This window comes from Brassica rapa, chromosome A03 (assembly GCF_000309985.2).
Source record: "Brassica rapa cultivar Chiifu-401-42 chromosome A03, CAAS_Brap_v3.01, whole genome shotgun sequence".
Lineage (NCBI taxonomy): Eukaryota > Viridiplantae > Streptophyta > Magnoliopsida > Brassicales > Brassicaceae > Brassica > Brassica rapa.
The window spans coordinates 25,130,207-25,154,764 of NC_024797.2; the positions used below are offsets into that span (position 1 = coordinate 25,130,207).

A 24,558-nucleotide genomic window follows, 5' to 3' on the forward strand; every position below is an offset into this window, starting at 1 on the left:
CATCTCAAAGTGGGATTGCTTTAAAAAATATTGGTTTTATTTAAGTAATGTGTTAGTTTATATAATAAGTGTTGGTATTTTATAAGAACTCTCCCAAAAATTAAAAAAAATATATTATAAATGAGACAGGTCATATTAACGTAAATCAACATATATTTATTACAATATTCAATTTTCTGAATATTCATTTTCAATAAATAAAGCAGGTAGATAAATATACAAAATAACAATTACCAACATATAAATTATAATTGTTTAAAATTATAAACTAATAATTTTAATATTATGTCTTAAATAGGAAAAAAAATTATATATCATGCAAAAAAAAATTTGCATTTTGTTCAAAAAGTGGTTGAAGATAACTATCATGTGAAAAATGTATGAAAAAAACTTAAAAAGGATGAAGACACAATTGTATGCAATATGTGTTTTGATAAAAAATTAAAGGGAACATGAAGGTTTATAAAATATATATATATATATATATATATATATATTTGAATACTTTGTAAATATATTTTAATCATCAAAATTAAATTTAATTATTTATATGATTTAATTTTTTTATCAGGCATATAAAATTATAAATTATAGATTATAATATATTCTTTATAAAATGAGTTCCCGTGCGATATCGCACGGACTCTTTGCCTAGTTATTAAAAGAGAAATACCCATTAAAAAATATTCATAAGTTTTCTAACTTATTTACACTTTTATGCCACTGGGAATTAAATTAAACTACATATTTTAATGTTTGTATTTTCCAGTTAAATTAATGAGTTTTCCTTAATCAAATTTAAACTTATGTCACTAAATGAACCTACATATTTTAATGCTTGTTTTTTTCAGTTAAATTAATGAGTTTTTCTTAATCAAATTTAAACTTAATATCATTAAATGAACTTAAAAATACATCATATTTAACGTAGCTTATTACGGATGAATAAAGCCTAATAATGAACTTGAATTTTATTTTTACGAAAACGTGAATCACTTGATGTATGTAATATTTAAAATATATTAGCTACAGTATAACAAATGCATATAATCTTCCTATACTTTAGTTTGAAATGATCATGCTCAAGATTTATATAGTCAACTTACATCATGCACCGATCGATGTACAATATTCAAATCACTTATAGTTTTCGTTTTCCTTATACGATGTATCAACCAACCAATAATCATATTGATTTTCTAAGCTTTATAAAAAACAAATCAATAAATACAAACTAAAAATCCAATATCTTTTATTAATCAAAACAAAATATCTTCAATATCGTATCTTTAATGTACCTATTAAATATAGAAACTGTAACCATAATTACACTAATTATAAGAATAGATTTGATTACAACCAATTGATCTATTACTTCGGTAATTGATTTGCTTGCAGAAGAGAAAACAATAAATTTAAAATTTGTAAAAATAAAAAGATATAGAGATTCCAACCAATTGTCTATATTTGCGTATGATTTTCGCATAATAAGCTTCAAATTGAACATTGAAAAAGATAGAGAGATTTTTTCAATCTTTTACCGACACAGAACTTAAACAAAATGAAGAGTTAAATGTATTTTTTTGTTACACTTCCCGGAAAAAAAAAACGGTTACAACATGGGCTTTCATAATATGGCTTTTTAACATATTAATGTTATGGACATTTAATAATTATCTTGACGAAAAACAGAGACTATAAATAATTTATTATTAATAAAATTATGAAATTATTTACAATTTGATGACAAATTCATCACCCTTTTTTATATGTTAAATTTTTCATAGAAGTTTAAAAATCATTGTATTTTCTTTAAACATGTATAACTACTTTATATTCTTTTATGCCATACTAAGTCATAATATAATATTTCTTCATATTTTACATTAATAACTATTGTTTTTATATATCGTCTACAATTCTCTAATTACGCATGTTTGTTCTATTTTTTATATGATATCGAATATTCGTCATAAATAGATGGTTTAAGATGCCAAAAAATATTTACTTGGTGAATATAATACATCAAATATTATATATACATCATTTAGTTAAATAAATAACCAAAAACCAAAAATTCATACCCTGCTGAGGGTCTAGTTCATTATCAATGTATTCTTGTTTTGTTTTTTTCAAAGCATTCTCAAATCATTTATATTAAAATATACCATTCACCAAATTATATTAAAGTTCAGTTGATCCGATAAGTTATTCTCATTTTATGATATTTTGTTTTGAGAAAACAATGATGAGACAAACATAATATTGATAAAATTCCGCGGGTATATTAATTTTTCAATACACTTTTAAAAACATTTACTAGGTATATATGTGTATGGTAGTAGGTAAAACATATACAATAGCACATGCAATTTGGTCAATCAAAATTATAAAATAAAATAAAAAATTTGTGGGATGCTTAAGGCCATCTCAATGGCACTCTAATTTCTCTTCTATAATATAGACTAAAATAACTTTTGTTTCAGTGGTGTTAACATTCCTCTATACTCTATAGAGTAACATCATTGGAGTAAAAGTTACTCTATAATAAAATTATTCTATTTTAGTGTTAATTATAGAAGAGAAAATAATTTGTCATTAAAGATACCCTAATGCTAAAGACACATATATTAGTCTTGTTCATTTGCATTTTTTGAGATTTGTGATCTTGATTTTGGATTAGTCGTAAATTGTAACTTCTTTTATATTTTGTTATTTTTTGCATTGTATATTTGTATATATTTATTTTAAATAATAATTTTAACAATTTACATTTTTTAATAACTATTTATTAATAATCATTGTGATTAGTCGGAAATTTTGTAATACAAAAAAAAAATTGATTGCAGATCACAAATCGATAGATAAATATAACCATTATATAAAAAAAATCTTAACAAATCTCCACAACAACAAAAAGAAACCATTAGATGTGAAAATTTGTGCATAGCAGTCAACTAGTTAGGAAAAAAAAATTATTCCTAAGCTCCTAATTAAATCTATTATAAATTATAAAGTAACTTTTGCTCCACTAGTATGACTTGGTATGACTCCATTTAGATGTTCTAATAGGTGTTACAAAAAAAAAGAAAAAAAGATGTTCTAATAGATTTTGTCCTTTCCGTTTGTTTAGAGAGAGAGTGAGATGGATTAGTCTAAGAATTTAGTTGCTAATTAAAATATGAAACACACCCTCTGTTAAGAGTGGAACGCTTATAAAAGGGCCTTCACCATCCGACTATATCTCTCATTCATTTCGCTTCACATTTGGATACAAATCTCTACTTTCAGTTCTCGTTTTATAAAATTAGGTAAGTCTAATATCTCCTCTACTTAAACTTTGATCGTTTCAACTCCTAACATACAATAAAAAAATCAAGAACTCACCAGATTCTTGTTTTGGGTACTCTGTTTCGTTCTTGCTCCTCTCTGTTATAAACAACCAAAACAGGCTTCTCTTATACAAAAAGACACTATCCTCTGTTTTTTATTAGTTACTTGGGACAGATTCTAGATTTTGTATAGCATAATTACTCATGACGTAGAAAAGAAATTGGTCAGAACTCTTAACAACAATAAGTACTTAGGAGTTCTTGAGTTCTAAGACCATTATTCATGGGGACAAAACCCTAAAGCTGTTTTTATGCTCTGTTTTGTTATCTTTATAGCTCTGTCTCTCACTTAAAGTCTTACTTACAAAAGCATATTCTTTCTGTCTTAGAGCCAAGTGGTTAAGGAGGACACAGAGGAGAAGAAGATGAAGTATGTGGTGGTTTCAGGTGGAGTAGTGAGTGGACTCGGAAAAGGAGTCACGGCAAGTAGCATCGGACTCATCCTCAAATCATGTGGTTTCCGAGTCACCGCCATTAAAATCGGTCTCTCTCTTTTTCTTATCACAACAATTCTTTCACGTAAAACGAACATGTCACCTTCTTGTTCTCTCACGCAAAGTTCGTTTCTTTTCTTTTCATTCACTTTTTTTTTGCTTTTGGTTATTTTTCCTCACAACAAAACTGAGAAAAGAAAAAAAAAAGTTTCCGATTTGATTTCTTGGCCCCAACGAACATGAAAAGGGAGCTTATTTTTCTCTACCTTCTCACGCGTGCAGACAAAGTTTTGAAAAAAAAAATCTTGAATATTCCAAGATTTTAATCTTTTCTACTTTCACTGTTAACCCATGTTGAAATCCTCATGACTTTTGTCAGAAAGTTAAAATATTTTTATTTTTGTTATGTTTATTTTTTAAAGATCCTTACTTAAACATAGATGCTGGGACCATGTCACCTATTGAGCATGGTGAAGTTTTTGTCTTGGACGATGGTGGCGAGGTAATGCAACATTTAGTGACCAATTTCTCTGTTTCTTTTATTAGAAAAAATCATTTAATTAGTTAGGTAACCAACCATTATAAAAATAATTTTTTTGTTTGTTAAATGAAAGGTTGATCTTGATCTCGGGAACTATGAGAGGTTTATGGACATTAAGCTCACCAGTGAAAACAACATAACTACCGGAAAGGTTTATAAGGTTTGTGTTGTTTATATGAGCAAAAATAGTTTGGAGTGTTTGATTTTGATTTTTGTAACTTAGACGTTGACGTTTGTGAACAGCATGTGCTTGAGAAAGAGAGGAAAGGAGATTATCTTGGGAAAACTGTTCAGGTAAGTAGAAGAACATGCTGATAGTATATACTAATTAAACCATGTGTTTTTGAAAGATTTTTGAAATTTCTTTATGGGCATTGTAGGTTGTTCCACAAATCACTGATGCTATTCAAGAATGGATTGAGCGTGCGGCTAGGATTCCAGTTGATGGACAGTCAGGTCCAGCTGATGTTTGTGTCATAGAACTTGGAGGAACCATAGGTAACTTTATTTAATTTAGAGAATTTTAACTCTCTGTGTCAGGTTTTGTTCTGTTAGTTTTTTTTAAACATGGAGCTACTCTTTGTCTGCAGGAGATATAGAGTCCATGCCTTTTATTAATGCTCTTGGACAGTTCTCCTATCGTGTAGGTAAGTAACGGTTTGTGTGTATGTTTTCATTGATGTATACCAGTGAAGTTTACTTAAGACCATGCCAAGTCTTAGTGATGTTTTTTACATTTTTCAGGCACTGAGAATTTTTGCTTGATCCATGTCAGTCTTGTGCCTGTATTGAATGTTGTTGGTGAACAGGCAAGTTTCTTGAGTCTTAAAATTTCGTTTAGTCTGGTGGCTTGTCCTAACAATGTCTAGTTGCTTATCAGAAGACTAAACCAACACAACATAGCGTTCGAGACTTAAGAGGCCTTGGCTTGAGCCCCAACATCTTGGCTTGTAGAAGCGCAAAGGTTTCATCCTTGTAACTCTATTTATTTATTTATTTTGGTAATGAATCTTAGCTCTGAGTTCTAATATTGAACTTAATTTTGTAGCCACTTGAAGATAACGTGAAGGCCAAGCTCTCTCAGTTTTGCCAAGTTCCGGTATGTAATAAGCAGAACAAAACTTAATCTTTATCAATGATACAAACAAAGTTGAATAACAAATTATTTGCAGATGGAAAACGTTGTCACTCTCTATGATTGCCCCAACATTTGGCACATTCCATTGCTTCTCAAAGTGAGTAGCTTTCTCATTCCACCATAATCTCAAAGTTTCAGTTATAGCAGGTTGTTCCCATCAGCCATCACCAATATCTTAACATTTTAACTTGTTTGAGCAGGAACAAAAGGCACACGAGGCGATTTTGCGTGTCCTGAACCTTACCGGGTGTGTCTCACTTACTCATATTCTTTATGTACATTGGTTCTTTCATTCAAATGCTGATTCATGTGGGAATCATTGTGTGATGCTTTCATATACAGAGTTGCCAAGGAGCCTGCACTAGAGGAGTGGTCTTTGATGGCTAAAATGAGCGACAAGTTGCATGTTCCAGTATGTGCTACCATAAGACATTTCAGGCTTAGTTTATCTCACTGGTTTTCAGATAGAGACTAACTTCACAATGTCTTTGGTGTTTCAGGTCAGAATTGCTGTGGTGGGGAAGTACACTGAGCTCTTAGATTCCTACCTTTCCATCCACAAGGTACACCTTCACATTATACATCAATTCCAGAAACTATAACCACAAAACTAAGCCTCTTCTCATAACCATAACTATTGTGTGTTGATGACCAGGCTCTCCTGCATGCTTCTGTGGCTAGGCGCAAGAAGCTAGTCATAGACTGGATCTCAGCTAGTGATCTTGAACTTGGAGCAAAAAAGGAGGTATGTCTACTACACTTAATACTAATCACTTCTTATCATCAAACCTTATAAACTGACAGCAAAAATAATTCCCTCATTGCAGAATCCAGATGCATACAAGGCCGTCTGGAAGTTACTTAAGGTCTGAACATTCTTTCATTCCCATTTTTTTGTCAATATGAGTTTCTCTTGATTAGTTACTTATGTAATATTTTGTCTTCAGGGTGCTGATGGTATTCTTGTACCGGGAGGTTTTGGGAATAGAGGTGTACAAGGAAAGATACTAGCAGCTAAATACGCCAGAGAGAACAAAGTTCCATACCTTGGTATCTGTCTAGGTATGCAACTCGCTGTCATCGAGTATGCAAGAACCGTACTTGGTTTGTCAGACGCAAACAGCACTGAGCTTGATCCTAATACCAAAAGCCCTTGCGTTGTTTTCATGCCAGAGGTGTTGTTTTGTTTTGTTCCCTTCCACGTTCTTTTTTTTTCTGTTACGAGTTTTAGTTAACTTAAAATGTAATGTTTTTGTTTGAAGCAGGGCTCTAAAACGCATATGGGAGGCACTATGAGGTTAGGCTCAAGAAGAACTTACTTCCAAGCTAAGGACTCCAAATCAGCAAAACTGTAAGCATGAGAGATAAAACAAGTTGAACTTGATGCATCCTAGAGTTTTACTGATTATCTTGTTTTTCTTTTTTGGAGTTGTTTCAGATATGGGAACAGAAGTTTTGTTGATGAAAGACACCGGCACAGATATGAGGTGAATCCAGCAATGGTTCCACGTTTAGAGAGCGCTGGACTCACATTCCCTGGAAAAGACGAGTCCGGTCAGCGAATGGAGATCATTGAGCTGCCAAACCATCCGTTTTACGTTGGAGCTCAGTTCCATCCCGAGTACAAATCAAGACCTGGAAAGCCATCTCCTCTGTTTCTAGGTGAGGAGAAGCCATCACATACGGTTTCTTTCTTTACATGTATGCTTAAAAGTTAAAAACCTATTTTATTGGTGCAGGACTAATTGGAGCGGCTTGTGGAGAGCTAGACAACGTACTGCAACAAAGCTGCCAAGAAACAGCTGTCTCGCGTCCTCAGTCCAATGGGAAGCTCGAGAGAGTTTACTTGAAAGGCGCAGCGAAGAAGCCAGTCAGTGTTGTATACAGTTTATGCTCATGAACGTCTCATGCATCAAGGATGACTTCTCTCTCTTAAAAAAAAGCTATTTTATCCGGATTTTTTTAACATGGAGGGAGATAGACAAAGGTGTACAGTTTGAAGATTTGGCTTTTTTTTTTATGAGATGGGGTTTGTTAAGAAGAAGAAGAAGAAGAAGAAGAAGAAGAAGAAGAAGAAGAAGAACACTAAACACAAGCAAGTATTATTATACCTTTGTCTTTTGTAATGGGTACTATTTAAAGAGTGTCATGGGATTGACTCTCTCTGCTGCTGTGTTTCTTGGTTTCTTATCTAGTAGTAGTAGTTAGTATCATCGCTCATTAGCCTTTTGTGTTTGTTTCTTTCTTTCTTTTTATGGTTTAAACATTTCCATAGAAGTACCAATGTTAATGTTCTCTGGTATGTTAATGTAGTTACCATGTTATTTGAATGGTTATGTTATACAACTAGTTATCTTCTTTTTGCTTACGGCTATTGTCAAGTTTTTGTTAAGACTCCAATTGAATTTTGCCTCTCATATGTTAATGTTAGTTTTCTATGTTATCCCAGGTACACAAACAAGATTTGATTTGAAGCAAGCAAGTATAAATTAAATAAAATGGATATCAACATTTGTTGTCATTTGCAGAGAAGTGTATGAATAGTATTCAAACTTGCTGCAGTGTCTGAATAGTATTCACTTTTGAGATTAGTGAGTGTAGATCAAACATCGATAGAGAATAAGTGTGTTTAGAGGAGATTTATTTGAGAATATTAGAAGATTAGTAGTGTGGCAAGAGAGAATAGAGAATGAGAGACTAAAACTCCATTGATTTCATTAATGGTGCGAGTACAAGATATATATATATAGGTTTATCTTTTTTAGGGCAACCAAAAACTCACAGAGATACTGTTTACGGAATTGATGCATTTCACTGCACTTCATTGCACTTCTCTCAACTCAATGCATCCTTCTTCATTTCATCTTCATATCTTCATGTCAATATTTATTATTTCAACTCAACAAATAAGACACTTGAAACCATCTGTATATGCAATTCCTTCTTATGGAAACAGTGTTTGATATCAAAGAGCCTGCAATGACATAACTAAGTCAAGAATTGTGTGAAACTCCTCCAGTGAAGCTTCTTCATTACTTGGGTTGTTTTGTTACCAACACAAATATAGTGACTAATCTGGCTAATATTTGTTAAAACTAGGAGCCTTTTTTTATTTTGTTAAAATTAGGAGCCTATTTGCAAATAATTTACTTTTATTTATCTATGGGCCTAAACTTTATTGCCAACAGCCCAGGCCCATGTTTGAATGCGCGCGCTACTTCCTGCCATGGCGCCAAATCCGGTCTCGACTTGTCGTTTCTCAACCTGGCTTTTCGTCTCTTGTACACCACCTGTTCGATGATATGTCTTAAAGAAACCTCGTCCTGATTCATTCGCCTCACTAGTTGCGAGCCTTCATCACGGTACGTCATCGAATTGCTTGTAAGGTTTTTCGCAATCTCTAGTCTTTTTATCGCCCTAGCTGTCGTTTGAAAGGAGCTTACTTGGGTTTCAGGAAAGAGTATCGTCTTGAGTGAGCTTGATACAGCGATTTGTAACTGAATTGCTCTGTTGGTGTCAGATTCTTTGGATTTTGGTTTGTTAAAGCTTGAAGATAAGATTTTGACGATGAGTTGTACTGTTTGGTGGGAAGGAGCTGAGAAGACACGAGTTCTCATTGCCTCAGGTTCTCTCTTTTACTTCATTCAGGTTTTGTTTTATTGTTAACCTTAATGACTATCCAGTGATTTGAAGAAGTTTGGTTTGAATAATAATAGTTTTATCCTCAAAGATTACTTTTTGACTAATGTTCATTAGACATTTTATGTTCATGAGGATTAAAAGGATGTTGCTTACTATCCAAAAAGTTTACTCCCTTACTCTCTCTCATTTGAATCATTAATGCTTGTAAGTAACATGCCTGTTTTTTGTTTCATATGTTAAAGATTCAGGTTGTGGGGGAAACAAACCCGGAGAACTGTTGACACTTCGCCATCCAAAATCAGGTAATGAGATGTAGATTATTGACAAGCTTGTTGTATAGTGTTCTAGAGAAAGAACGTCAGTTAGTAACATCTTATGTGTTTTGGTATGTTTGTTTATATGTCAGAAAATGGAACATGCTACCTTTTTAGTAATGAGATGCTTCAAGAAATTCAATGGTTTAAGCAATCATATGGTTCTTGGTTCCTGGGAGATTACATTTCTCAAGGTTAATTCCACTCTTGATCTTTGATTATCAAGTATAGCTTCCTAGGATTTTTTGAGTCATGATGATATGCAGCAAGCCGAGGAATGTTAATGACTGTTTTCATGTTACAGATGGAAGCTTATATATGGCTACTCCCATTGATCCTGTTTTCATCTTGTTGCCTATTTTCGACGAGGCAAGAATGAAGGTCGCTCACTCTATGCTCCCTGCCTCTTCTCGAATTCAATATTGTTTTCCATCTGGTTTCAGTTTCTTAGAAATGTTAATTGTCGATCTGTAGAAAGGTGAAGATCCTGGAAAGTTCAGACAACTGGATGAGATTTTGTTTGTGGAAGGATATCCTGAATATCAACATTTGCTGCCACTTGCGGAGAAGAGTATGCAGATCGTTTGTCAGACTCAAGGTACATTTCTGGTGTATGGTTTCACACACTTAACTAAACCACAATTTTCAGATTGCTTGTAAACTAAATGCGTCTCATCAATTCTTTGCAGAGGTTGGGTCTATGAAGTTCTATCGGCTTGATAACTCGAAAGTCTTAGCTTGGTTAACTTGTAAGGTATGCTCTTGTCTTAACATGATTCTTTTTTAGCCTTTTCTACGATCTAGTTGAAATTTTTTCTTGATACCTTTCCCATTTGAAAGCGATACGTGTGTCTGAATCACGATGTTTCGCATATGCTTCAGAAATAAGGCATGTTTTATGTCTTTTTGGATTATTGGTAAAAAAATTGAAATTGAAGCGTCCATAGAAAAGCTTATCTTCGATGCTGCATTGACTCTAACTTGTTGTGTTTCACATTCTATAACTCTTGTCTCTGATTGAATTTGAGGGAATGACAATAATGCAGATCAACTCGTATCTGTTTTATTCCTATACTTAAGGTGCTTGCACTTTAATGAACGCAGGTAAGCTGTTTAAAGAAGACTCTTCCGGAACTGGACAAGAACTATGCAGCTCAAGGCGAGAAGCAAACATGTAAGTTGTAGAACAGAAATCATTTACTTTTGTGTTTGGTTCCAGACATGGTGCATGCCCTTTCTTGAAATTGAGCCTTCAAGAGGTGATGTCATATGGCTTTTAAGTTTTAACTGATATATAGCCTTTCTTATGTACAGTGGTGGATGCAGTTTCAATTGTGGGTGAATACCTGAAGACAGAGCCTTGGTTGAAGCTCCTCTACGATCATCTTGGGTACTTTTTCTTTTGTCAAAAATCTGAAATTCTTAGATTAACCATACATCCTTACAAAGGTGTTCGTTATGTCTGGCTTGTCTTGCAGACTCGAGTTTGTTGACCCAACGATGAAAGAAACCAATACAGAGAATCTTCCAAATGCAAATGAGAACAAGATGGAATACTCAAATTCATCACAGGTGTGTGTATGCTTCATTGCAAAATCTGTAGAAAAGTTTCGTATCTTATTTGTTCAGTCTTGTTGACTTGCTAAAGTCTTGTTGTTCCACATTTTGTAGGAGAAGGCAAATAAGAAGACAGGAAAGCCTGGGAAGCAGACAAAGCAAGCAAAGGTAGAGACTGGATCAAAGAACATAAGAGATATGTTTTCAAGGGCTTGTAAGAAAAAATGCTGAAATGTTCGAAACTATCCAACTATTTATGATTTTTCTTTTCAGCTACGGAATGATCTTTGCTTAGTGTTGCTTATTAGCTGAACTATGTATGTCTTTCTGGTACAAGAATCTGCTAATTTTTGTAAGAATTCACGACAAAAATGGAAATAGAGATACAAGTATAGACCATAACAAATAACAAGCGTGGAAACATGTTTAGTCTAGTGGTTTGATTAACGGTTTATCAATGTTTTTACATCATAAATTAGATAATAATTCTCAGTTGTAGATTTATTTGTATAATAATTATCATAGTTTTCTAATTTGTACTCCCTTTGTTCTAAAATACTCGATGTTTTGAATGTATGCACAAGAATTAAAATATACTCTATTTCTTAAAAAAATAACATTAAAAATATAAATTAAAATTAATTCAACCAATCATTAAAAATAAGTATAAAACATCATTAGTCACACAGTTTTTGATAAAACTAAGATTAATATAAAAATATCAAAACATCAACTATTTTGAAACATAAGAAATTATTTAAAACATTATCTATTTTGAAACGGAATGAGCATTTGAATAATAAACTAATGGTGTTAGAAAAACAATTAACAAGAAGGCATTTTCATAACAAAACAACAAGCAGTTTAATCCCATGACATTAGTTTGTCTCGTCGTTTATAACTGTACAAAACGGCACGATGTGTGCTTATAGGAACAAGAAGACAAAAGAAGTTGCAGCGGATAGGAAAATAAGAGCCTTTCATATATTTTTCTTCTCAAGAAGATAAATCTCACTCACTCCACTCTATCCATCCCCAAATCTTCTCCGTCTTCTCCACCAAATCCAAACCCTAGCTTCTCCCCATGGCGATATCCACCCCAGCCGCCTGCTCCTCCTCCAGACTCATCTCTCCTCCTTCCCTCCGCCCCGCCATTTCCACCTCCACCAACCTCAAAACCCTAAACCTCTCCTCCTCCTTCCTCCCTTCCTACTCCCTCTCCACCCTCTCCGCCTCCTCCACGCCTTCCCCCCACTCCCCCCGCCGCTCCTTCACCGTCCGCGCCGCCCGCGGCAAGTTCGAGCGCAAAAAGCCCCACGTCAACATCGGAACCATCGGCCACGTCGACCACGGCAAAACCACCCTCACCGCCGCCCTCACCATGGCCCTCGCCTCCATGGGCAACAGCGTCGCCAAAAAGTACGACGAGATCGACGCCGCGCCCGAGGAACGAGCCCGCGGCATCACCATCAACACCGCCACCGTCGAGTACGAGACGGAGAATCGCCACTACGCCCACGTCGACTGCCCCGGCCACGCCGACTACGTCAAGAACATGATCACCGGAGCCGCCCAGATGGACGGAGCCATCCTCGTCGTCTCCGGCGCCGACGGCCCCATGCCCCAGACCAAAGAGCACATCCTTCTCGCCAAGCAAGTCGGCGTCCCCGACATGGTCGTCTTCTTGAACAAAGAGGACCAGGTCGATGACGCCGAGCTGCTTGAGCTTGTTGAGCTTGAGGTGCGTGAGCTTTTGTCTTCCTACGAGTTTAACGGTGATGATATCCCCATTATCTCCGGGTCCGCGTTGTTAGCTGTGGAGACGCTTACTGAGAATCCTAACGTGAAGAGAGGAGATAACAAATGGGTGGATAAGATTTACGAGCTGATGGATGCTGTTGATAGTTATATACCAATCCCTCAGAGACAGACTGAGTTGCCTTTCTTGTTAGCTGTTGAAGATGTGTTCTCTATAACCGGACGTGGTACTGTGGCCACAGGGAGGGTGGAGAGAGGGACTGTGAAGGTTGGGGAGACTGTGGATTTAGTGGGGTTGAGGGAGACTAGGAACTATACTGTTACTGGTGTTGAGATGTTTCAGAAGATTCTTGATGAGGCTTTGGCTGGGGATAACGTTGGGCTGTTGCTTAGGGGTATTCAGAAGGCTGATATTCAGAGGGGGATGGTGTTGGCTAAGCCTGGGAGTATCACTCCGCATACTAAGTTTGAGGCGATTGTGTATGTGTTGAAGAAGGAGGAAGGTGGGAGGCATTCGCCGTTTTTCGCGGGGTACAGGCCTCAGTTTTACATGAGGACGACGGATGTGACAGGGAAAGTGACCAAGATTATGAATGATAAAGATGAGGAGTCGAAGATGGTTATGCCTGGGGATAGGGTGAAGATTGTTGTGGAGCTGATTGTGCCTGTGGCCTGTGAGCAAGGGATGAGGTTTGCTATTAGAGAAGGTGGGAAGACCGTTGGTGCTGGAGTTATTCAGTCTATCATCGAATGATTGATTATTAGAGTTTTTATCTGTCTACATTGCTTTCTTTGTGTTTTTCCCCTCTTTGATTCAGAAAACTCTTTACTTGTGTCATCTTCTATAAGAAGTTGAAATCAAAATGTTATATATTTCTTGACCCCTTATATATTTATTGCATTCTGATTTGTCCGCAGAGAAGCATTTCCCTGATGCTTTCACATAAGCGAGTCCATAGCTTTTAAACAAGTTAACTTGTTCTGACGAGTAACATGTATCATGTTTCATCTAACTTCTCTTTGCAAGTAATAATTCTACAGATCGATTAATACAAAACCAAATGACAGAAAAGAATCTATTTTCCAATGTCGAAACATTTTGTTCAACAAGAAGAAAATGTTAAAAGACTATTCTAATGTTTTTGCGTAGGCCAATCGCTGCGTTTGAACCGCCGTTTGGTACAGACAAATTTTAATGTTATAAAGAACATAAAGCGCGTTTTAAGACCGCTCTAGTTGTCCGAACGCGTCAAGTAAAAAATAAAAATAAAATAATCATTATAATAAAAAAAAATCGTAAATTGCGAGATAAATCATCAGAAAAAGAAAGAAAGAAAAAGGAAAAAATCGAAATCTTATTGTCCATATCTCTCAATTTGGATTGGCTTCTCTGCATATAGCTCTAGCGTTCGCGGGTTTTGCAATCGGGATCCCTCTTCCATCACCAATCGGTATGATCAAGAACCAATCTTTTTATTTTCTTGAATTTTGTAATCTGGACACTGTTCGTCTGATTCATATGATGATAATGGATGCAGAAGCTTTTTGGCTTTGAATTGGATTTTGGGTTTCGGTTTCAAAGCCAGCTCCTTTGTCTTCCTCCGGGAGAAACCAGGTGACCCTTTTCTTTTCTTTAGGTTTAGTATTGAGACATGTTAGCGTTTTTGTTCTGTCTTTGTGATTTGATTCTTTGATATTAAAAAGCAGATATGCAGGACCAGCTCGTGTGCCATGGCTGTAGAAATACATTGCTCTATCCTAGAGGAGCTACCAACGTTCGCTGTGCCTTATGTAACACTATCAACATGGTCCCTCCTCATCCTCATCCTCATCCTCCTCCTCCTCCTCATGGTATTGACTTGACTCTTTCATTTGTTTTATGCTTTGAAATTGTATTTTATGACTTGGTTTGGATTCTGAACACAGCTCATGCAGGGATGGACATGGCTCACATTGTATGTGGTGGCTGCCGCACAATGCTTATGTATACCCGTGGGGCAAGCAGCGTAAGATGCTCTTGCTGTCAGACTGTCAACCTTGTCCCTGGTATATATATAAGTATCTTCTAGAATCTGTCTTTTACTTCATCAGCATTGCTCTGTCTGCTGAAACTGTGTTTGAATTTGACAGCAACCCCACCCACCAATCAGCCTGCGCATGTCAATTGTGGGAACTGTCGAACAACCCTCATGTATCCTTACGGTGCACCCTCTGTTAGATGCGCTGTTTGCCAGTTCGTTACTAACGTTAATGTGAGTACTCCTGCATGGTTGAGTTAAGTACAAAAGATCTTTGTATTGACATTTGATTTTGTGTGTGTTTCCTTCCATCTGCAGATGGGCAATGGAAGGGTGCCTTTCCCAACTAACCTGCCAAATGGAACAGCCTCTCCTGGGCCAATGCCCTCTACATCCACTGTGAGTTATTAAATTTATGGTTTTGTAGAATTTTATGGAACTGATGATACTTACTATGTTCATGGGTTTAACCTTTTTCCAGCAGTCAACACCACCGTCTCAGACCCAAACCGTCGTCGTAGAAAACCCCATGTCTGTTAATGAAAGTGGAAAGTTGGTGAGTTTCGCAAGGCTTCTCATGTAGCTTTGCTCTTATTATTTACACATTAGAAGGTTTTGATAAAAGTGACTTTAAAAACTTTTGGCAGGTGAGCAATGTTGTGGTTGGAGTGACAACAGACAAGAAGAAATAACCCACAAGAAAAAAAAATGATTGCAGTCTCTATCCCTGCGTCTGGGTTTGTGCATATTACATACGCGGACAAGTGACTGTATATGTTATATCCTTTGACTCCTTTTTTTTAACCCCAAGAAAAAAGGCTTCCAGAATCTCTTGTTTGGTTTTTTTTCTTTCTTTCAAAGTTGATGAACACAAAGGTTTTTGGTCCTACAATCTGTCATTCCTATTTGTAGACTTTGTAAACTTCATTGGCCCTTTGTGGCATTGTTAATGTATGTATTCATATAAAAATCTGATAAACCAACCAAACATTCATGGCTACTTAAGCTGCAGCCATTGTAACGTTCTAGAACATCTAAATGCTGCTGCCTAGAACATTTAAATGCTGATTATCATTTCCAGATTATCTGCTTTGTGAGGTTCTAGTTCTCATAATTTAGTTGAAATTAACAACTTTGTCAACAGAAGTATAAACTTAATACCAAAATCAGTTTATATCTCACCTTCTGTTGTTCATGTTCATCAAGCTCATGACAATAAGCATGACTTTGAAAATTGAGATTTAGGTAAGAAGTAGACATCCAACATTAGTCTCCAACACATTATTCTCTAACTCATCCCTAACTACAATCTCCACTCTATAAATTACAACACCATTGACTCCAATCACCATCACATGCAACTTCCGCACAAAAACAATAACCCTCTCTCTGATAAAAAGTCCAACAACACAAAACAAGTCAGCTACTCCAATGTCAATCTCAAGAGTCTCTCTCTGCCTGATCTTTCTCACCTTCCTCACTTCCCCACTTGTTCTCTGCTCTCGCAGCCCAAAAATGGCGGTAGCAGCATCAGCCGCAGTAGATAAGAAGCTCGAGAAAACAAATGTTCATCCTCCCGTACTTCCGGTTCCTGAATCCACCAAGGTTGATTCATCACCCTCTATGGTCAAGATTGATGATGAACCTGCAACAAACTCTGCGATAGCTGGTTTCTTCAGGTCTAAATTCCCATTCCAAGGCTGGCCTTTCCACAAGTATGGCTCTTTCCCAATGGCTAAGCCTGCAAATCCTTCTGTTCCTACAACACCCGCTACTGGAGCTGAGGAAGACGAATCTGAGAAGGTGCCTTCTTCACCAAGCAAAGGAAACAGAGATGGTGGCAACGCTTGATGAAACGAAGACAAGAAATGTACGTACTACTGAAAGCGTATCGTGTTTAATGACTGTTGAATCTTTATCCACTAGTTTTACATAAATGTATCAAATAAAAACGCACCATGTACTATAAAATGCTATGTAATAGTTTACATGGATTATGAAATGAATACAGTTTATCTTATCTGCTTAAATCGGTGTAATGCAATAAGACGGTGAGATAACAAGACTAAGGTTTAATGGAATCTCTCTTACAAGAAACACAACAAGATAAAAGCAAAGACACACTCACCAAGCCAAGCGTGCGGCGATCTTCTCTCTCTTCGTTTATCTTCTTCCCTTTAGCTGGCGGAAGCTTGCGGAACTCCTCGCAGTCTCCGAGAACGAGGTTCATGTGGCGGTCGAAGGCCATGAACTTTCCGATCAGCTGTCTTCCGTCTTGGATCGTCACTCGCATCCTGTAGTTTATGAACTGGAGCATCTTTGAGCTCTTCGACATCGACATTGTCGCCGATTTGGGAGTGAAAACGGCGACGCGCTTGAGTGGAGATTTTCGGCCGGTGAATCGAGTACGCCGGAGGATTTGAAACGTAACAGATCGAAAGTAGGGTTTTGTCGGAGAAGACACTACTTACTTGCTTATGGACTTTTATATTCTTATTGGGCGTAAATATAATGGACTAGGCTTCACATTAAAAATGTACATTTGTTTCTAATTTTGTATCATTTCACTACGTTTGGGATGTATTATATAGTACCGCGAAATCGCTTAAATATAAAATAAAAATTAATAGTTATTAAATAAACTTAAATAATGTATGATCAAATACTAAAAATATAGAAAAGGTTAAATATTAAAGCTATTTATTACATTTATATTTTTATTTTGGTATTAATTTATATTGATTTGATTTTCAAGGTTTCGAGATAGAGATATGTATTCGGAGGAGTAATTCTTAGGTTCACCCCCTAGGGTGAACCTCTAGGTTCACCAACCAATAGTGTTTGACTATTTGATATTTGATATCTTTTAAAAAAGGAAACAACATTGAATTTCCAAATAAGATTATCTTTTTAAAATAAAACAATAAAAATACATAAAAATAGTTACAAAAAATAAATAAATAAATATTTTTAAGTCTTCAGCAAAATACTAAACCCTATACCCTAAATCTTAAACCCTAAACCCTAAACCTTAAACTTTGGATAAACTCTAAACGTTTGAAAATCTTAAACCCTAAATCATACATTAAAAACTAAATTTTAATAACACTAAACCCTAAATCCTAATCACTAAACCCTAAACCCTTGGGTAAACCCTGAACCCTTGGATAAATCATAAACTGTAAATCAAAAATATTTAAAATTAAACTCTAGAGTTTATGATTTATCCAAGGGTTCAGTGTTTACCCAAGGGTTTAGGGTTTAGTGATTAGGATTTAGGGTTTAGTGTTATTAAAATTTAAACTATTTTTATGTATTTTTATTGTTTTATTTTAAAAAGATAATTTTATTTGAAAATTCAATGTTGTTTCCTTTTTTAAAAGATATCAAATATCAAATAATCAAATACTATTGGTTGGTGAACCTAGAGGTTCACCCTAGGGGGTGAACCCAAGAATTACTCTATTCGGAGATATGTATTAGATTCCAATCCAATGTATGCTTCTATATATTTTTTCTAAAATAAAGATTTCAATTATAAAGGTGGATTTACTCCAATGTATGATTCTATAGTAGAGTTCTTTTATTTTTACAGAAAATATAGATAAATGTTACTTTTTATCTTTATATTTAAAGGTGAAAGTAGTATATATTTATATTTTCCTATTATAGAGATTCGGAAAATATAGAGAAAAAAAATAGAAATGAGTTGGAGTTGGTCTTAGATTTAAAAATATTGATTTGATTTTTAAGGTTTTTCAGTGTTTGGAGATATGTATTTGGATTCGGACAAGGTATGAGTTTTATCCAGTATCCAAAATAATGTGCTATGATTTCTGTTCAAAATATTGTACAGTAAAATCCGTGGTCAAGCTGTGACTTGGAGTCTAATACACTGTTCTTGGTTCAACAATCCTTGAAGAGCTGCAGCGACATCCCACGCCACTATCTCACGGAACTGTAAGTGTTGTTTAGCAACACCATAAGCTGCTGAGTTCGGAGGATCCAGAGTTATGAGCAACACCATGGATTCTACATGAACTAAGCGCAATCTCCCCATGGATTCTGCAAGATCTTCCAAGACAATCAACTGTACAGATGAAATGATCTAGCATCCAACTGAGTATTATACAATCCTTGTATCCACCAGTTCTGAAAGGCTACAAGCCCAGTATTCATGTTGTGTTCCACGACACTAACAAATAACGAGTGTTTTGTGTATAGATAAAATAAATCTATCTGAAATTCGAAATTACATGAGATGAATTCAGTTGAGAAAATGAAAACCAAAAGAAATAAGGAAATAATCCTGTCGGAAAAATAAACTTGTTTAATGAAAATCAAGAAGGGATGACCACAATGCGCATCATGTTCTTGAACTCAGAAAAGTCAACGCGACCATCTTGGTTCCGGTCAACGGAGACGATCATCTTCTCCACTCTCTCCATCTCACTTCCTTCAGGCAACCCAAGCTTCTTCAAAACAGCCTGCAACTCCCTAGCGGAGATAAACCCGTCGCCATTCTCGTCGAACACCTTAAACGCCTCCGCGAGATCCGCCTCCTCTGCGGCGGCTGAATCCGGCGAAGACTCATAGCAATCTCCTGCTCCGCCGAAGAAGGACTCGTCGAGGGTCTTGTGGAGTGAGGTAAAGTCGTCGAAGTCGAGACCGGTGTTTCCAGGCTGGATGTAGGACTCGACGGTGGATTTGAGGTCGGAGAGATCGGCGTCGAGACCGAGACGGGAGAGAGCTTGGCTTAGCTCATCGAGGGTGATTAAACCGTCGCCGTTTTTGTCGAACAAGTCGAAAATGCGTTGAAGACGAAGAGCGTTTAGGCTTGGGCTTCGAAGCCTGAAGGATGACGATTGTCTCTCCACTTTCTTGTTCTCTCCGTTGCTCTCCATTATCTTCGTCTCCATTGTGAAAAAATGAACTTAGTGATTAGAGTCTAATATAGGAAAGTTATTAAGGGAAGAAGTCCGGTTTTGCCGGCGTTGAATTTGTCTGCCCCACCATGTACGAACTCGACCATTCAAACCCCCATTAGGGAAGAGACATTAAAGAAGATTTTACATGATGGGCTGGTTTTAGGTGTCTAATTAATTAAGAGAAATATTATATAACGGAAATTGCTTCAAGTAGATAATAGAGAATCATATTCTGTACATTACGTAACTGTCGTTGGCTTTTTCAATGGGAAACAGACAAGTCACGTCGTAGTAGTTATTACCATTTGCCAACTAGTCTCATGGGTTGTTTTAGATATCAGAAGCTTCCGAGTTTTTGACCCGTTCACATGAAGCCAGGCCGGGTCGAGAGAACCATGAAGCCTAGTCCAGATTTAATTCGTTAAAGCCCATTTACAAAATATCATTTCTTCCAGTTTTTTTTTTTTTTTTGCAAATTCTCTCATCAATCAAAGATTAAAACGATTTAGAAATCCAAATATGTTTTGAAACCCTTTCATTTGGGTGTTTCAACGTCATTTATCTTTTGTTTCATTGTAATGGTCTTTGTTAATTTTTTTCGGCGTTAAGTTTCCTTCCTTCCGGTTGTACTCGTTTAAGCTCTCCAAGACTTCATATTAGATGGTTGCACAAAAAAAAAAGAAATCCAAATATGTTTTAGAATCCTAACAAAACCATAAAAACTAAAATGAAAACAAAAGAGTGGTGAAGCTTAAATTCTTAAATAACACTAACCTAATTACACTATCTTCTTAATGATGCCTTGAGCTAGACTCATACAAAGAAACCACCATGTCATAAATCTGCGTGTAGCTTGGTTGCTTCAACGGTGTTCCGTCAGTACACATAAGTCCAAGTGTAATCGCTTCCTTAACTTTCTCCAATGTTCTATCTTCAATCTTCATCTTCTCATCAACCACCCTCTCTACATTACCCGGACAATGAACTCTTATATACTCAAGATACCTCATTTCCGAATCTTCTTGTTCCTCATTAGGTTTTAGATTTGTAATCATCTCCAAAAGAAACAATCCAAAGTTGAATATATCTGTAAATAACAACAATAACACACACTTAGCTTTTAGTCATTAACAAAAATTTATTTTAAAGAAGAAAGAAAAGAGCCATTACTTGTTGATGAGTTGTTTCCATCTCCAATCTTGAACTGAGAAATCAATGGTTCTTGATCATCACCAGACAACAAAACACTTCTTGTGTTCAGATCAAATGTAACCTCAGGCCATTGTTCCCACAGATACAAAACACCTTCCACAACTCCCATAACCACTCTTAACCTCCTTCTCCACGAGGAAGCCAATGAAGAATTTAGCCAAGTCTCAACGTTTTCTCCATCAGTCCATTCAGTAACCAAAGCTCTCAAGTTTCTGCTATTACACCAACCCAAAACCTTAACCAAATTCTTATGTCTTAGCTTCAAAACCGCCTCGCATTCCTCTTCAAACTCGCGCCTCTTCTCTTTCGAAACCTTCTCTGTATACACCTCGATCTTTGCCTCTCTCCCGTCTCTCAACGTTCCCCTGTAGATATCCACTCCCTTCCTCTTGCTCACGAGTCTCTGATCCGAAAACTCATCGGTCGCTGCATCGAGCATCGCGGATGTGAACTTGTGGCTTCTCCTCCTGCACGTTCTCGGTAAGTAATCAGGTCTTTTGAGACATAACCATCCCAAGCAACAACAGAGAAGAATCACCACTACGGGAAACACAACCAACAAGACCAAGACTCTCATCTTGTAACGCTTCACATCTGGAAGTAAACCGGAGTGTATGAAACTCGAGGCGTTAAACCGGTTAAAGAACTCGGAATTTAAGATCTTATCCTCCGAAAACCGGTTATAAGAGAGATTCAAATGGGTCAAGTTCGTTAACCGGGAGAGATTCTGAACCGGAACAGAACCGGTTAACTGGTTGTAACTCAGGTCAAGAGTGCGAATCTGAGCGCAAGAGAGAACGTTTGTCGGAAACTCACTCTTGAGAGAGTTATTCACGAGCTGGATCTCGACGACGGTTAGAGGGCAGTACTTCCAGAAGAAGTCGAAAGAGAGGTAGAGCGCGGCGGTTTTAGGACGGCCGTGGATTCTGATCTTGGGGAAGGAGTCGATGCAGTTAGGGTTCTTGGACTCGTTGCAGAGGTGGCTTGCGACGATCGTGGAGCGGAAGATCTCAGTGATGTTCATCGGAGAAGAAGAAGAAGTGTTGGTGCAGTAACGGAGCAGAGGATTATGGAGGCAGTTTGTGGTGATGGTGGTGGTGAAGTCGGGAGGTGGAGTGAGGGTGGCGAGATCTTCGAGTACTGTGGCTGAGAGAACAGAGAGAGGAAGGAAGTTTGAGAGGAAAGTGAGGAAGAAGATGAAGAGAGAAGACGCCATTGCGGAGTTTTGCGGTTACGTGAGAGAGAAGGCAAGAGAGGTTGTGTATATAAGGTGTTGTTGGCGGTTATTTTGAAAAAGAGTGGGAAGCCCATTTACTTCCTTGTGATCGTGTGCTTGGAAGCTGTAATGTTTATTCGAATATTGTTTTAAACAAAAAGAAAGATTATTTAAATATCTAATGTTGGTAAATTTGGGGAAAAGAAAATGTAATTTCAAGGTTCAGACAGGTGAGTCCACGTGAGGAATAAAAGAACTGGACAATTTTTTATATTTCAGAACTTGAATAAATAGAAAATATTTTTTTTTGATTAATTTGTTTCTCATCAAAATTGGATAGAAAATATTTATTTCTAAATTTCTCCATGAATAAAAATGTAATACAGTTGAATTTTAATGCTGATAGTTTAACTAAAATTCTAACTTAATTGATATAAAATTTGAAATTAACGAATTCGTCAGTACTATTTTTAGAAGAAAAATATAGTTACCAACTTAAGCTCAATTGTTTCAGATTTTGGAATATCTACACTATTTACAATAGCTTTTTCCTCAAGAAACCGATCCTAAACAAGGAATCGAGAAAATTTGGAGAACAATGTTGAAATTCAAAAAACAAAAGTTGAAATTCAACAGTCTGGATGTACTGGAACCCTTACGGCGGAGTGATGGACGAGATTCCAGCGGCCGCCACAGCGTTTCCTCACCGGAAAGGAAACTTGTTCAAGGTTCAGTACTATGCAATATGGAATGAAGATAATTAATCTCGGTTTGATGAGAGAACTTTACAACGTGGCTGAAAGTGTTGGAGGCAATTCAAGTGGTGAGACGAATAGTGTTGCAAAATATGAGATCTATGGATCAAAGTATTTTTTTGGGAAACTTAAAGAGATTGATGGTTGTTAAAGCTAAGTAAGACCCTAAGAATTTCTTTAGGTACGAGCAGAGTAATCCTCCTCTCAGTGCAATATAACATTAATAATAACCACATACATTTTTAAGAAGAAGATAAAGTGTATGTGAGCATGCAATATTTTAGGCATTGGAAAACGAATAAAAACAAGTTATCATGGAATGAATTCGTGAACGACCACATCATTACTACCAACCCACGTATTTTAATGTAAGCCACACAAATAAGAACACTACCATTTTCAACTTTTCAACAACAACATTCCATGATATATCTCTGGATTAACTCTGTCGACACTTCATTTTACAGCGTTTAGGCCGTAAGGGCTAATTAGGTTTTTAACGTGATTAATCCTGAACATGCCCCAGTGCCCCCATATGTTGTGCATATTTCAGTTTTATGTTACAAATTGCAATATAATGGGATTGTATCGTGTACGTCCTATAAATATTATCATAGACTCGTCAACAAAGGATGCATTTTAATCTCACTTAACGAGATAAAGTTTCCTTTAAAACTGGTTTTAAAAAAAAGTTTCCTTTAAAACAAAAGAATTACGGTATAGTGTGCCTAAAAACTATTTATCTGTACGTCTTTAATGGGATTGTATCGTGTACGTCCTACATATAATCATATAATGTGTCCACTGGAGCTTTTAAAATCGTTAACGGAAGAAGACTTAAAAGTCAGAAACATAAAAGACGAAATTTAAGTTATGCAATTCATATTAGTAATAGTCAAACAAATTCTTAATACGTCTCATTTCTGATTTTGATAGTTGATGAAAATTCTTTATTTATATTTCAAAATGTCATATTCAATATCTTGTATCCTTCACATGGTATGTATTAGTGCTACAGAGAGAACAATACATAGGGACAAATAAAACAATACATTAGAGCCTTCAATTCTATTATTGTTAGAAAGTGGGAAATTAAAGCGAACTAGCAAAAACTTTTTGGCAAAAGATCATGATTATGAAAACTTTTAATATTATATATTGTAAACATATATCACATTTATAAATGGCACGTTGTGTATAGTCTTCTCTTCGAACTTTTCTTTACTCCTCCACAGTCCCACAATCCCGATAGGATTCCAACACCGACGTTGACCAGACTTTTAAACCAGCGATGAAACGGAAATTAACTAAATGTTGACCAATAAAACAAGGAAAATTAAACGAAATTAACGGCTCAATCGTTTCTTTCTAAATTTTTTTCTTTTTGTATCGAAGATCTTTAATATCATTTTCTGTTACAAAATTACTCTCTATTTTATCGGTATCTGTATTTGTTTGTTCAATTTGGTTAATGTTTTAGTATTTTTTTCTTTTTAACAACGTTTCAGTCTATTTTTTTTTTAATTTCATGTTGATTGATGTTTAATGACTTTCAAAAAGAATACAAACGACATTTCTTAGCCTATCCCTAAAAAAACTAAAAGTATTTGTATATCAACTAGCGATAGTTGGTTCAAGAATAATACTTTATTT

The 24,558-nt window shown here is 36.0% G+C and overlaps 8 protein-coding genes across 17 annotated transcripts in view; 6 read left to right on the top strand and 2 right to left on the bottom strand.

Moving 5' to 3' along the window:
* The window catches only part of LOC103861069 (potassium transporter 9), a 645,946-nt gene that overhangs the window by 182,903 nt on the left and 438,485 nt on the right, over window positions 1-24,558 (top strand). The window lies entirely within an intron of this gene.
* On the top strand, window positions 3,093-7,835 carry LOC103861195 (CTP synthase). 4 transcript variants are annotated; one of them, XM_009138898.3, is made up of 20 exons: window positions 3,093-3,311; window positions 3,722-3,875; window positions 4,249-4,328; window positions 4,441-4,527; window positions 4,611-4,661; window positions 4,748-4,865; window positions 4,958-5,014; window positions 5,112-5,176; window positions 5,248-5,331; window positions 5,416-5,466; window positions 5,540-5,602; window positions 5,706-5,752; window positions 5,848-5,917; window positions 6,006-6,068; window positions 6,161-6,250; window positions 6,333-6,371; window positions 6,453-6,680; window positions 6,771-6,856; window positions 6,944-7,167; window positions 7,245-7,835. In XM_009138898.3, the coding sequence occupies exons 2-20, from the start codon at window positions 3,758-3,760 to the stop codon at window positions 7,403-7,405; spliced, it is 1,782 nt and encodes a 593-aa protein (XP_009137146.1). In that variant the 5' UTR covers window positions 3,093-3,311; window positions 3,722-3,757; the 3' UTR covers window positions 7,406-7,835. The 4 variants fall into 4 exon arrangements, with proteins under 4 accessions (XP_009137146.1, XP_033142742.1, XP_033142741.1 ...); XM_033286851.1 differs by having other exon boundaries at window positions 4,267-4,328; XM_033286850.1 differs by having other exon boundaries at window positions 3,251-3,304; window positions 3,718-3,875.
* Window positions 8,119-11,417, top strand: LOC103861193 (ribonuclease H2 subunit B). Of its 4 annotated transcripts, none has more exons than XM_009138895.3 (11): window positions 8,119-8,886; window positions 8,960-9,130; window positions 9,390-9,449; window positions 9,554-9,655; window positions 9,766-9,842; window positions 9,936-10,059; window positions 10,151-10,215; window positions 10,566-10,635; window positions 10,776-10,851; window positions 10,940-11,033; window positions 11,133-11,417. In XM_009138895.3, exons 2-11 carry the CDS (start codon window positions 9,073-9,075, stop codon window positions 11,247-11,249), a joined length of 843 nt encoding a protein of 280 aa, XP_009137143.1. In that variant the 5' UTR covers window positions 8,119-8,886; window positions 8,960-9,072; the 3' UTR covers window positions 11,250-11,417. The 4 variants fall into 4 exon arrangements, with proteins under 4 accessions (XP_009137143.1, XP_009137145.1, XP_009137142.1 ...); XM_009138897.3 differs by having other exon boundaries at window positions 9,026-9,130; XM_009138894.3 differs by having other exon boundaries at window positions 8,119-8,867.
* LOC103861196 (elongation factor Tu, chloroplastic) lies at window positions 12,004-13,683 on the top strand. Its single transcript, XM_009138900.3, has one exon. It carries the CDS (start codon window positions 12,103-12,105, stop codon window positions 13,528-13,530), a length of 1,428 nt encoding a protein of 475 aa, XP_009137148.1. The 5' UTR covers window positions 12,004-12,102; the 3' UTR covers window positions 13,531-13,683.
* LOC103861197 (protein LSD1) lies at window positions 13,927-15,794 on the top strand. 4 transcript variants are annotated; one of them, XM_018657100.2, is made up of 8 exons: window positions 13,927-14,227; window positions 14,315-14,391; window positions 14,484-14,627; window positions 14,703-14,822; window positions 14,907-15,028; window positions 15,113-15,193; window positions 15,276-15,350; window positions 15,442-15,794. In XM_018657100.2, the coding sequence occupies exons 3-8, from the start codon at window positions 14,486-14,488 to the stop codon at window positions 15,484-15,486; spliced, it is 585 nt and encodes a 194-aa protein (XP_018512616.1). In that variant the 5' UTR covers window positions 13,927-14,227; window positions 14,315-14,391; window positions 14,484-14,485; the 3' UTR covers window positions 15,487-15,794. The 4 variants fall into 4 exon arrangements, with proteins under 4 accessions (XP_018512616.1, XP_018512617.1, XP_018512618.1 ...); XM_018657101.2 differs by having other exon boundaries at window positions 15,279-15,350; XM_018657102.2 differs by having other exon boundaries at window positions 14,712-14,822.
* Window positions 16,050-16,824, top strand: LOC103861198. Its single transcript, XM_009138901.3, has one exon. The coding sequence runs from the start codon at window positions 16,226-16,228 to the stop codon at window positions 16,643-16,645; it is 420 nt and encodes a 139-aa protein (XP_009137149.1). The 5' UTR covers window positions 16,050-16,225; the 3' UTR covers window positions 16,646-16,824.
* On the bottom strand, window positions 18,997-19,965 carry LOC103861199 (calcium-binding protein CML42). The gene has a single exon (XM_009138902.3). It carries the CDS (start codon window positions 19,711-19,713, stop codon window positions 19,135-19,137), a length of 579 nt encoding a protein of 192 aa, XP_009137150.1. The 5' UTR covers window positions 19,714-19,965; the 3' UTR covers window positions 18,997-19,134.
* Window positions 20,180-23,584, bottom strand: LOC103861200 (putative leucine-rich repeat receptor-like serine/threonine-protein kinase At2g24130). Its single transcript, XM_009138903.3, has 2 exons — window positions 20,893-23,584; window positions 20,180-20,809 (listed from the first exon to the last, which is right to left on the bottom strand). Exons 1-2 carry the CDS (start codon window positions 22,148-22,150, stop codon window positions 20,514-20,516), a joined length of 1,554 nt encoding a protein of 517 aa, XP_009137151.1. The 5' UTR covers window positions 22,151-23,584; the 3' UTR covers window positions 20,180-20,513.

Excerpts from the sequence above, each read along its gene's own strand:
- LOC103861195 (XM_009138898.3), top strand. The coding sequence starts at position 3,758 with ATGAAGTATGTGGTGGTTTCAGGTGGAGTAGTGAGTGGACTCGGAAAA. Across the intron at positions 4,528-4,610 it reads CTACCGGAAAGGTTTATAAG|CATGTGCTTGAGAAAGAGAG; the intron begins GTTTGTGTTGTT and ends GTTTGTGAACAG. Across the intron at positions 6,857-6,943 it reads GACTCCAAATCAGCAAAACT|ATATGGGAACAGAAGTTTTG; the intron begins GTAAGCATGAGA and ends GAGTTGTTTCAG.
- LOC103861193 (XM_009138895.3), top strand. The coding sequence starts at position 9,073 with ATGAGTTGTACTGTTTGGTGGGAAGGAGCTGAGAAGACACGAGTTCTC. Across the intron at positions 9,656-9,765 it reads GGGAGATTACATTTCTCAAG|ATGGAAGCTTATATATGGCT; the intron begins GTTAATTCCACT and ends TTCATGTTACAG. Across the intron at positions 9,843-9,935 it reads TCGACGAGGCAAGAATGAAG|AAAGGTGAAGATCCTGGAAA; the intron begins GTCGCTCACTCT and ends GTCGATCTGTAG.
- LOC103861196 (XM_009138900.3), top strand. The coding sequence starts at position 12,103 with ATGGCGATATCCACCCCAGCCGCCTGCTCCTCCTCCAGACTCATCTCT.
- LOC103861197 (XM_018657100.2), top strand. The coding sequence starts at position 14,486 with ATGCAGGACCAGCTCGTGTGCCATGGCTGTAGAAATACATTGCTCTAT. Across the intron at positions 14,823-14,906 it reads GACTGTCAACCTTGTCCCTG|CAACCCCACCCACCAATCAG; the intron begins GTATATATATAA and ends TGAATTTGACAG. Across the intron at positions 15,029-15,112 it reads AGTTCGTTACTAACGTTAAT|ATGGGCAATGGAAGGGTGCC; the intron begins GTGAGTACTCCT and ends TTCCATCTGCAG.
- LOC103861198 (XM_009138901.3), top strand. The coding sequence starts at position 16,226 with ATGTCAATCTCAAGAGTCTCTCTCTGCCTGATCTTTCTCACCTTCCTC.
- LOC103861199 (XM_009138902.3), bottom strand. The coding sequence starts at position 19,713 with ATGGAGACGAAGATAATGGAGAGCAACGGAGAGAACAAGAAAGTGGAG.
- LOC103861200 (XM_009138903.3), bottom strand. The coding sequence starts at position 22,150 with ATGGCGTCTTCTCTCTTCATCTTCTTCCTCACTTTCCTCTCAAACTTC. Across the intron at positions 20,810-20,892 it reads TGGAAACAACTCATCAACAA|ATATATTCAACTTTGGATTG; the intron begins GTAATGGCTCTT and ends TGTTATTTACAG.